The sequence below is a fragment of the Trachemys scripta genome, chromosome 1 (genome assembly GCF_013100865.1).
Source record: "Trachemys scripta elegans isolate TJP31775 chromosome 1, CAS_Tse_1.0, whole genome shotgun sequence".
NCBI lineage: Eukaryota > Metazoa > Chordata > Testudines > Emydidae > Trachemys > Trachemys scripta.
The window spans coordinates 345,142,533-345,155,136 of record NC_048298.1 but is presented as its reverse complement, the minus strand read 5'-3'; the positions used below and the strand labels follow the sequence as shown (position 1 = coordinate 345,155,136).

Genomic DNA, 12,604 nt, shown 5'->3' with positions numbered 1-12,604 from the left:
GGGCTACACTTGGTATGAGTAAGGATATCAGAATCAGGCCTTTTGAATGTTATATAAGTAATGACTTCCAGCTCCTTTCAAGGGCTGCTCCAACTGATCACATTGCTGTAGCATAGCCTGGATGTGACAAAGGTGTGGGTGACAGCTGCATGGACCACATTAGAATACAGGTTACAGATACCTGGCTTTAGACTAAAAAACAGGCTAAAATATAAAGTGCTTAGTTTTTCACAGCACTTACTATTGGTAGGTGGAGGGGGCCCACTGGAAACACTTCCTCCAAATCCTTTTAATTTACAGTCTGGAGGGGCCCAACCAAAATTACAATGGCAGTTTTTCTTATTGTTGCATATCTGAAATAGAATAAGGGTATAAATAACATGAACCAAATGAGTAATTTGATTAAAAGACGACTTTCCTGAACTCTTTGTACATTCTAACTGCCCTGTACTATATGAAATCACATACTAAATAAAAGACAGAATGGTGCTTCTTAGCTGCTACTTTACGTTTCTCTAAGTCTCTTGATATGAGCACCAAGATAACTAGTTATCCCGAGTCTGCAGCTTTGGCAGGAGGAGTTAATGTATTGACTGTGGTTTATTATTGTGCAATCTTGTCATCTAGTGGCTGACCCACACAGAAAAAATGGAACTAACTTCTCTAAAAGTTAAATCAGTTCTCCTTTAATTTAACTTCTATGGGGCTGTGTTTTGGAGCTGAAAGACAAAGTTTAATACATTAATTGCATACCCAATCTTATAGGGATCATCAAGACTTTTAAAATAGAGTACACAATAGAGCATATTTCCCCTCAGATGAGAAAATCCAATGTGTAGAGTTATTCATTTCTTATAAAAGACATTTTAATGTTATGGAAACCCTTACTGAAATCATGTGTCAAGCCTCAAGAGGAAAGATAGGGAGCAAGAAAGCAACAGCAGATTGCATATGGCAGAGTTGGTTTCGTCCTTGTCTCTGGCTTGTACTATAAAAAGTAGCGTTCTGGGCATTCTTATCCTGGAGGAGTATGTTTTACCCTCAGAGCCACGTGAAGCTGGTTGTATTAACCTGTAAGCCTTGAACACCATTTTCAGCCATGCAAATGCTATTGTTTCTATTTTTGCACTTCACCATCTGGTGCTAGGAATGCAATTTGGAAAGCAGGAGTTGGTTGATTGATTGATATAAGGTAGAGGAGGAGCCATGGGATTATAAAACAGGTTTTCTACTTGTAGGCATAAATCGAGGTCAGGACACAATGCTGGTTGTTATAATTTAACATTTACGTGGCAGTAGTGCCTAAAGGACATAAGAAGGTTGGACTCCCCTTGTGTTAGAGCAAAGAGCTTGGTTAGAAATTGGTTGAACTCAGGTTAATGTTCAGTGGTACGGTGACCTCTGGTCAACCTAGAAATCAGCCAGATGGTTTTTATACTGCGGAACTGGGTTTTAAGAAAGATTCTTAGTGAGGGTACAACTTGAATTCTTGTTACTAGAATTTCATAAACCACATTTATGAAGATGTGCTGGTTTGGACAGTGCTATGTCAGCAGGAGAGAGCTCTGAAACGAGCTTTTGCTCGTGAAACTTATGTTGGTCAAGGGGGTGGTTTTTTTTACTCCCCAAACAAAAGTTTTACCAACAAAGGTGATAGTGTAGACAGGGGCGGCTCTATGTATTTTGCCGCCCCAAGCACGGCAGGCAGGCTGCCTTCGGCGGCATGCCTGTGGGAGGTCCCCGGTGCCGCGGATTCAGCGGCATGCCTGTGGGAGGTCCACCGGTCCTGCAGCTTCGGCGTACCCACCTCTGCCGAAGCCGCGGGACCAGCGGACCTCCCACAGGCATGCCACTGAAGGCTCCCTGACTACCGCCCCCACAGCGACCGGCAGGGCGCCCCCCGCGGCTTGCTAACCAGGCACGCACTTGGGGTGCTGGTGCCTGGAGCCGCCCCTGAGTGTAGACAAAGCCTTACTGAAGAAAGCAAGTTTTTTTTCCTGAGGTTTTGCCATTCTTCTGACACTCTGGAGCCATTCAATCTCTTCAGTTAGAAAGAGACAGAAAAAGGGCAGTTGGTCATCCGACTACCAGAAAATACAGAATTTGTAAACATTCCTATGAAGTATATCTAGAAATGCCATGCCACTGGAAGCAAGGGAAATTACTGTTCTATCATTTTCTTGTTGAAGAAGGGATGAAAATTGTTAGGGGACAAAACAAGAGATAATATAGAAGGGAGAGATGGTTGTATGTGGATGAGAAACCTACTCAGAAGGAATAAAACTATTTAAGTATTTTGCACCATTCATTTGAGGATCTGAAAGGACTTTAGTTATCAGAGATTTGCAAGCCTCATGCCCTTCTGTGAGGAATATTGGTTTTAGTCTATCCATCAATGAACTAAGTAATCCCAGGGGATAATGATGGTGAAAAATGTTTTTTATCACCTTATGCTGTCAGATGGAGACATCACCTCTGTTTTTGGTTAGGCAAAGTGAAGTGGCCAAACACAACTACACAGTATTTCTCTTCCTTCCTCTCTGTGTGCAGCTTCCCCAAAGTCTGCTCCATGGTTGTTGTTGGGGAAGAGAGAAGAAACAAGCTGTCTGTCCATCCTTTCCATCCCAGTGGGGGAAAAGATCCTTAGGGGTTGGGGGAAGAAAGAGGAAATACTCTCAGAGCCCCTGCCACAGGAGGTGGGGGCAGAGAAGGTACAGTATGGGGGGGTAATACAGAGCCCCTGGTATGAGGGAAGTGGCGGGGGTGTTGCAGGGACTTTCTGAAATAGAAGTGGACTGACTGGTGGATTCTCGCCTGGACCAAGGGGTTTGGCAGATGATCATTAATGTACTAACACTTAAAAAGGGGTGTATGAATATTTAGTTTTTCCCCATCATTTCCCCCAATTAGTGTTTGTCTCTTCTCCTGACCATTTCTGGAGCTGTTTTTCCCTAGGTACTTGTAGGAATATAGACCTCGTGAACTATGGTTTTAAACTGATTTGGATGTTAGTGCCAGTGATAGGCCCAAAGCTTGTGACAAAAAAGAATGAGGAGAGGAGAGGCTGAAATGAGAAGAAAGGAGGCTTGTGTTAAATTTATAGTGACCCTTGAAATGCTAGCGTTATCTTATGTAAGGTTTGGGTTCAGATACAGTAAATAATTCTTTAAAAATAAAGAAAACATGGGTAATTGGGTACCAGGTGCAGTAAATAATTGATTGTATACGCTTCCTTAATTTATTATAAAGAACTGCTTAATCCAGTAGCTAGGGAGAAATACAGCAAAATAAGAAAAGAAAAAAACCTGGAAGAGAGGGGGAGTCCAGCCATTAATCTTGTCTCAACTGGTTCAGAGGACAGGGTTCAGCCATAAACTGCCTCATCAGGCTGATAACCAGCAATGACATCACTTGCTTATTATAATGTTATAAAAGGCAAAATGTTAGGGATTCCTTTGTCACAGCTTTTTCTTTTTCTTCTGCAGTCATGCCAAGATAGAAATATTTCTCCCAAGCCTGATTCTATTGTGCATACACCTCTACCTCAATATAACACTGTCCTCGGGAGCCAAAAAAATCTTACTGCGTTATAGGTGAAACCGCGTTATACTGAACTTGCCTTGATCCACTGGAGTGCGCAGTCCCCCTCTCCCCCAGCACTGCTTTACTGTGTTATATCCGAATTCATGTTATATTGGGTTGCATTATATCAAGGTAGCAGTGTATTTGGGCAATGCTTATAACTGTATTGTTGCTGAAATATAAATGTGTAGATGCTGGTATTTGTGTTTTGAATGTAATCAAACACCAACTGGCCTAATAAAGGAATACTTGTGTAGAAGCTAAGTCATGATGAATCTTAGTAAATGTATCAGAAAAATTATTTCCAACAGTACTGCTTCAACATTCCAGTCTACCATGGTGTCACCACACCTTTCTCTCCCTCCTTGGAATAAGCCAGACCCAGCTCATATAGGTTTAGACCCCTCCCACACCTATCAGCCTCTGAGGGGACTACTTAATTGGACTCAGGTGCTTGTTTTTTTCCCCCTACCCCTATGTAGCAGTTCACTCTCTAAAAGAAGGATGCAAGACTGTGCAAGCAGTGAATTGGCCTACAGAATCAATGAAGTGTGGAACCCTCTAAATCCTATCCGTGTTAGTTCCAAGATGCATAGTGTAATGTGCTCCACTTATGGCTATTCTTGAAGACCCCAGGAAACCTTCACCTTGTGCTATGAGAATGTAACACCAGAGCTTCTTGTTCTACACTGACCCCCCAGCTGACTAAGTGCAACATATAGAAATAATTTATTAGCAATAAAATCCCAAATGTCAGGAGATCTGGCTATTTTGCAGATCTTACTGTACCATGTGTCATGTGGGGCTTTTCATCAGATGGTACATAGTTGATAATGTCGCTCCTCAAAATACTTTAATTACTGCTTTTCAAGGTTTTCTCCAACTCAAATAATATTATTAGTCTAAGGTGAGGCATCACTTTTAAGAGACTAAGTTCAGTGTTCTACATATTATACTCTGAAATTCTGAGGATGTTAAAATATTTACTACTTACCCCTCTGTTATTGCATTTTGAGTAATTACAATCGTAATTAAGAATTGTTATATTTACACATGTCCTGTTTATACATATCTGTAAAAGTTCAAAAATAAATATACTTTAGATAATAGGATCACATTAGCAAAGCCTATGTTCTGACTGGTTATTAAATGTGGAATCCATGCTACAAGTCAAAAAGAAAGGTTAATGGTGAATAACTGTTTTTGTTCAGAGTTTCTTAACACAGAATTACACACTTGAGGGTGCATATGATGGTGGCACCACAATGAAAGCCCTCTAGAAAGCAGGAAGCATTAAGGCCATACATGTGCTCATTTGCAGAACAGAGTTCCCTCCACTTCTTCAGAATCCATATCAGAGACTCTGAAGAAGTGGGGAGGATGGATCTATCTGAACAATCTACTCAAAGAGTCAGTTTCTGACCAATAGCATTTCTCCTTTAAGTATTTTTAGTGTAAAGCCTTGCAGTACTGCTTTCTTGAAACAAGCATCAGCTGCCAGTCAAGAGAGTAATGCTGGATGAAGGTAGGAATTGAGTTTTAAGGAACCGCTATATGTGGTAACAGCTAAAAGTCATCCATAGCCTCTTGACTACTGCAGCATCCTTTTATTTTTTTTTAGCATCTCCACATTGCTCCCCATCTATTCAAAATTATCATCCTAGCTGAATTTTCTCCCCCTCCTTTGTACTCCTCTACTGGTTTCCCTTTATTCATTGCATTGCATTTAAATTTCTTATCTTCACCTCTTGCCCTGTCACCTCGTCAGATTTAATTATTTTTGGCCAGCATTTCCAGCATTACTCAATAGACAACTAGTCTGTCATTTATATCCTATGCCTTTTTCAGGATTAAGGAAAATTCCTGCTGGGGAGATTCCCAATGAGCAGCTGCACAAAAGAGAATCTCTTGAATATCAAATGGACATCTAGCATTAAGATTTGTTCTTTATAAATCAATCCACGGTTAAAGATCATGTGGGGAGGTGAGAGCAAGGAGTTGAGTAGCTACTGGGTCAGATGGGGCATCAACCTGAAATTCCTAGGATGATGGTGGTAAACTGAGACGAGAGGAAAAAGGGTGGGTCCAGCATCAAAATACAGATTTTCTTTGATGCTGTTGGGGAGAAAAGTTATCAGTTCAGAAGTTAAAGAAACTGTACAGGGGAGGTCACCCACCTTGTGCAGTAACTGCAGTTCTTCAAGAGTTGCATCCCTATGGGTACTCCATGGTAGTTGTTCACACACCCATGCACATTTGATTGGACATATTCGGTAGCAGTACCCAGTCGACCCACTCATGCGCTCCAGACTTCCTCATGCCCTGTACCCAGGATACATAGAGCTGTGCTGGTGAACTGCCCTGTTCCTTTTCTACCATGAAGTTTCACAATATGAAACTCTGAAGCAAAGTGGAAGGAAGGAGGATAATGGAGCACCCATAGGGAAACACATCTGAAAGAACTGCAGTTACTGCACAGTAGTAACCTCTCCTTTCAGTAGTGTCCCTGAGGATGCTTGAATTTACATGATTCTAGAGCAGCATGCTTGAATAATAAAAGTACAGCAGTAGGAATATACTACCGACTGCCTGACCAGGATGGTGATGATGATTGTGAAATGCTCCCAGAGTTTATAGAGGCTATACAATTATTCTTGATATAGTCCTAAGTGGCACACAAGATCTGGTCCAAGAGGTGATTATAGCTGAAATGCTTGTAAATAGCGAGCATAATGTAATTAAATGTAACATCCATAGTACTTAACTTCAAAAAGGGGAACTACAGAAAAACAAGGAAGCTAGTTAAATGGAAATTAAAAGGAATAGTCACAAGAGTGAAATACCTGCAAACTGCATGGAAACTTTCTAAAAACACTAGAATAGAGGCTCAAATTAAATGCATACCCCAAATTAACAACAACAAAAAAATAGAGGATCAAAAATGCCACTATGGCTACAAACAAGAGCATAAAAGAGGTAGTTTGAGGCTAAAAGGCATCCTTTAAAAACTGGAAATCAAATCCTGTTGAACAAAATATAGAGGAGTATAAACTGTGGCAGGACAAGTACAAAGTGTAATTAGGCAGGCCAGAAAAGAATTTGAAGAGCAACTAGCAAAAGAGTCAAAATACTATGTAACAAAAAAAAAAAAAAAAAAAAAAACTACATCAGAAGCAGGAACCTACCAAACAGTCAGTGGGGCCACAGGACCATCGAGGTACTAAAAGAGCACTCAAGAAAGATAAGGCCATTGCAGAGAAGCTAAATGCATTTTCTGCATCTGTCTTCACTGCACCTTTTACTCCTTTTTACAGATAATTTATGAATATGTTGAACATATGTCCCAGAACATATCCCTGAGGAACACCACTACTTACCTCTCTCCATTCTGAAAACCGACCATTTATTCCTACATTTTAACCAGTTTTTCATCCATGAGAGGCTTTTCCCTCTTACCCCCATGACTCCTTACTTTGCTTAAGTGTGTTTAGTGAGGCATCTTGTCAAAGGCTTACTGAAAGTCCAAACACACCATATCCACTGGATCATCCTTTTGCATATGTTTGCTGACTTCAAAATTATTCTAGATTGGTGGGGTGTGATTTCCCTTTACAAAAGTCATTTTGACTCTTCCCCAACAACATGTGTTCATCTATGAGTCTGATAATTCTAAATTTTACTATAGTTTCAACCAGTTTGCCAGGTACCTAAGTTAGGCTTATTGGACTGTAATTGCCTTTTTAAAAAAGTTAGTGTCTTGTTTAGCTATCATCCAGTCATCTGTTACATAAGCTGATTTAAATGACAAGTTACATAACAATTTCATATTTGAGTTCCTTCAGAACTCTTGGGTGAATGCCATCTGGTCCTGATGACTTACCACTGTTTAATTTATCAATTTGTTCCAAAATCTCCTCTATTGACACCTCAGTCCGGGACAGTTCCTCAGATTTGTCATCTAAAAAGAATGGCCAGGTGTGGGAACCTCACTCACATCCTCTGCAGTCTCAAAGGAAAGGTCTTCTACAGTATTTTGGTGCTCAATGCAGGACAACTGTGATGGAAATGCTGTCCCTACCCATATGCAAAGCACACAGGGCATCAGGAAATTTGGGGCACCAAATTTCCTGGTGCTCTACACAGCTGCGGTGCTGCTCCAGCCCCCTGCTCTTTCCACCCCTTCCCCAAAGCCTCCACCCCTGCTCTGTCCCCTCCCCTGCTCCGCCCCAGCCCCACTCCCCTGAGGACTGCAGCAGAAGTCGGGCCTGTACTCACCGGGTGGCGGTAAGTGGAGTGAACCAGCCCCAGCCTGCTCCGCTCCCCTGGCTCTCAGCTGTGCCACTGGTGAATGTTGGGGGGGGTGGTTCCCTCTCCCCTCCGAGCCCCAAGGCTGGGAGCAGGGGGAGCAGAGTGTAGCGGGCTGGGGCCGGGTCACTCCACTTCTCACCGCCCTGTGAGTGTGGAGTTGAGCCCGCCCTGCACTCACCGGATGGCAGGAAGTGGAGCGACCCAGCCCCAACCCACTCCGCTCCACTGGCTCGTGCTGGGGAGCGGTTTCCCCCCTGACCCTCAAGCTAGCCCCTCACCTCCCGTGGAGGCCTGGGGCCCCACACAGCCCCCCCACGGTGGGGGGGGAGTTGCATAGAGCACCAAAATAGCTATGGACGGCCCTGTGGAAATGGAATGAGCTGCAGAGTCAGCTGCATCGAAGAAGGCTTATAATGAAGTTCTTACTAAGAGCTGACCCTCAGCTTGATTGCATGGAACTGTTCAGGATATTCCACAAGGTGTTCAACAAAGCTGTTGAACTCCATATAGTTGGTGTGATTATACTTCACCATCACATCTAAGTGGTTCACAATCCTAAAAATTGTAGGGCTGCAGATGAGTAACTCTTATGGCCAAACAGGTTCAGGCGTTTTTGCTCCTGATCATATGGTATAGATTTAATCTGGTATTGTCTGCCAGGTTCATTGATGGCTTTGACAACCAAAGAGTTGGGTGAAGGCTGCAGAAATAAAAATTCAGATTTTTTCGGCTGAAATTTAATACTTTTTTGGAGCCTTTACATGTAGGTGGTACTGTTGCCAAGGTATGCCAGATGGTCTTGGTGGGTTCTGGTAAAGCATCATTCCAGAAGAGACATTCCAGAAGACTGGAAAAGGGCAAAAAAGGTGGTTTGTTCGCACAACTCTATATAGCCTCAGTATGGGCCCTGAGGATGTCTGCCACATATGTAAGGGCTGAACAAGTACTGCTATTGAAAATCTCTGATCAAAGGCACATGGGGCACATGTGCACTGGAAGTGGAGCACCCACAGGGTCAGTACCTGAAGGAGAAATGGTGTTATTTTTAAATTTCCTGGATCTTTTTTTCAATTTTTAAGGCAGACTTTAAAAAGCATTTTTTAAAAACACAGGTATAGTGGCTCATGAAGGCTTCAGAAAATTCTCCTATGATGTCTGTCACCAATATTTAGACATGAATAAATGGGTTTACTTACTTAATCTGAGAGTGTGTGTACTATGCACCTAGGACACTGGATTGTGCAGATAATCTCAGGTCTCAAAAATAAAAATACAGTGACAGTGTACATATAAACAGCTAATTAGGTGGATAAACTCCTCTATACCTATCCAATGGAAGAATACGTGGGGCCTAGCCATCCCATCAGTTGTATCTTTACATTGCTGGAATAAATAGACCCCAAATGTTTCAACCACTATTTTAACACTTAAGGATTTTGCATATAGATTTGTAGTTCAAACCCAGACAGATATCCAGGCAGAGAAGGCTTAACCTAAGTCTAACTATATTCAGATCATGCTGCAAGGTCAATGTTTTTGTAAAAAAACATTATTCCTGGAGAGTATGGTCTTTTTAGTCATGCTCTGGCATATACTGAGCAAATGAAGATGAATTCAGAAATTTTAGCAACTTCAGGAGGGAAAAAGACATCTAGGGACAGATTTTTACAGTATTTAGGCCCTTTGGGGGAATTTTCAAAAATGCAGTGAACCCCAGAACTGTGACACTGACCCCTACTTACCATTTCTCCGCAAAACAGGGACTAGAACATCTGCTGCTCCTTTTAAAGGGTTAAGATGGGCTTCTGCAGCTGCTTGTGAGTGAGAACAGGTGGTCCTTATAGCGATCTCTGAGGCTTTTCAGGTAAGGGGATGGAAGGCAACATGGAGCAGAGAACAGGAGTTCAAGGCCTCCCCCTCTCCATTTAATCTCTGTTCCACCCCATTCACAAATCTAACTATACTTACTACAGTACCTTGTTCTCACCACATGCGGTGCCATCTCCCACTGAGCCAACATCCACCATGTCCCTCCCAGCATGAAATTCTGTACCCCAACACAAGATATCATCAACTGGAGTTTGAATGATGGACCCAAGACTTGTCATCTGAGGGATTTTTTTAACATTAACACACTGCAGTCTTCCACACAAGACATCTCTGAAAGAAAAAAATAATAAGAACAGTTGCTTAAAGGTTATACGAAATTTGAAAAACTCATGTGAGAGTTGTGGTGCATCTTACTATCCCATAAATCCTTCCCTACACCCATTCTCTGTGTGCCTTGCTAACCCCACTAATGTTCCAGCACAATTACTGATCTTTCTGCCATGAAGGGCTGTGTGAAGTTCAATCAGGAGCTCATCAGTGTTGCTGCAGCAAGGTAGAGAGGTGACAGCACAGCAATGTGACATGCTCTTTCTTCAGTACTCCCAGCCTGATGCCTAGGAATAAGGAATTGAGCTTGTGTCCTGAATTTGGATCCTATACTGTAAGTCTACTGTTCTATCACCAGCCCTACTACCCTCCTCTGTAAAGTGTTCTGGTATGTATGGATGAAAATAAGTGGTAGTTTTCTCATTTCTATCAGAGTTCTCATTGGCTTTATCATGGTTGTCCTGTTTCAGATCTGAGGGGTCAAATCACTATGGTAGGAAACAATATAATGCAGCGTGAAAGAGGCTAATATCATTCTGGGTTGTATTAACAAAAGAGTTGCATTTAAATCATGGGAGGTCATTCTCCTCCTCGACTCGGTATTTGTGAGACCTCGCCTACAATATGTGTCCAATTTTGGGACCCACATTTTAAAAAAGATGTAGACAAATTGGAGAGTCCAGAGGAGAGCAACAAAAATGATAACAGGTTTAGAGAAGCTGACTTATGAGGATAGGTTAAAATAACTGTGTATGTTTAGCTCTGAGAAAAAAAGGATGGGGGGAGCATGGAACCAAGTCTTCCAAAATGTTAACAACTGTTATAAATAGGACAGTGATCCATTGTTCTGCATGTCCACTGAAGAGAGAACAAGAAGTAATGGACTTAATCTGCAGCAAGGAAGATTTAGGTTAGCTATTAGGAAAAACTATAAGGGTAGTCTAGCACTGGAACAGGCTTCCAAGGAAGGTTGTAGATCAGCGGTTCTCAAACTTTTGTACTGGTGACCACTTTCACATAGAAAGCCTCTGAGTGCGACCCTCCCCCCTTATAAATTAAAAACACTTTTTTATATTTAACACGATCATAAATGCTGGAGGGAAGGCAGAGTTTGAGGTGGAGGCTGACAGCTCGTGACCCCCCCATGTAATAACCTCACGATCCCCTGAGGGGTCCTGACCCCCAGTTTGCGAACCCCTGCTGTAGATTCCCTGTCATTGAAGGCTTTTAAGAACAAGTTACACAAACACCTGTCAAGGATGGTCTTGGTTTACTTGGCCCTGTCTCAGCATAGGTGGGTGAATTACATGACATCTCAGGGTACCTTCCAGCCCTACATTTCTATGATTGTAAGTGATCTATGATTAAACTATGTGGCCAGCTGAAGAATCAGAGGTTAAGGGTGTGGTAAGAGAAAGCAGAAGGGGCGAAAGCAGGGTTTTCAAGGAAGAAAGGAAGGGGGTGAAGAGTCATTCAAAAATAGAGCCTACAGCCTTAAACTGCAGCCAGCTTCTCCTGCAACCCTGACCCTGCTTGCTACAAACCAGCACTTCAGCCCTTTCTGCTCCTCATAGCTCAGAGAAGGTGCAGTGTAGCAGGTCACTCATTTTTACTATTGGCAGGAAGAGAAGGATGAGGAGGTGGTGGTGGCAGCACCTGTGATTGTATTACCCATTGGTCACAACTCCCAAAGGAAAGACCTGCAGGAGCCAAATTCAGTCAGACCTACTAAGGAATCACGGTTGATTCAAAATGCCCAAGACCTAGTTAAAGAGTGGGAGAATTTCAGGCCAGGGGAATGTGATCAGAGAGGCCAGGGAGGGATCTGTGGTGGAGATATTTCAATATCAAAACAAAAATGGGTATTAAAGTATTCTTACAATATAAATTAATTACAAACTTGTTTTCACTTTTTCTGAATATTAAGATACATATACAAGTCTGTTGTGGCCAGGATGCTTGGTGAATAAGACAATGCACGTTATGTTTTTAGTTATGTTATGAGGCGTTCAAGCTAAGCAGAGGAATTCAAAGAGGCTTCTGCTTTTTGTTAGAGAACACAGAGGGGACATGATATGTCTTCAACTACATAAAAGGTTGTTACAAAGAGGAGGGAGAAAGATTGTTCTCCTTAATATCACGATAGGACAAGTAGCAATGGGCTTAAATTGCAGCAAGGGCAGTTTAGGTTAGACATTAGGAAAAACTTCCTAACTGTAAGGTTGTTTAAGCACTGGAATAAATTGCCTCAGGAGGCTGTGGAGTGTTCATCGGAGATTTTTAAGAGCAGGTTAGACAAATACCTGTCAGCAATGGTCTAAATCAGGGGTCGGCAACGTTCGGCATGCGGCTCGCCAGGGTAAGCACCCTGGCGGGCCGGACCAGTTTATTTACCTGCTGACGCGGCAGGTTCGGCCGATCGCAGCCCCCACTGGCCGCGGTTCGCCGTCCCGGGCCAATGGGGGCGGCGAGAAGCCGCGGCCAGCACATCGCTCGCCTGCGCTGCTTCCTGACGCTCCCATTGGCCCAGGACGGCGAACCGCGGCGAGTGGGGGCC

At 42.8% G+C, this 12,604-nt stretch overlaps 1 protein-coding gene across 1 annotated transcript in view; it reads right to left on the bottom strand.

Moving 5' to 3' along the window:
- LOC117889022 (disintegrin and metalloproteinase domain-containing protein 20-like) overlaps positions 1-12,604 on the bottom strand; it is a 137,152-nt gene that overhangs the window by 24,221 nt on the left and 100,327 nt on the right. Inside the window, exons 16-18 of the mRNA XM_034792864.1 lie at positions 9,867-10,050; positions 4,577-4,654; positions 242-353 (exon numbers count right to left, since the gene is read on the bottom strand). Of these exons, the coding sequence (XP_034648755.1) occupies positions 242-353; positions 4,577-4,654; positions 9,867-10,050 (374 nt within the window). The remainder of the gene's footprint in view (positions 1-241; positions 354-4,576; positions 4,655-9,866; positions 10,051-12,604) is intronic.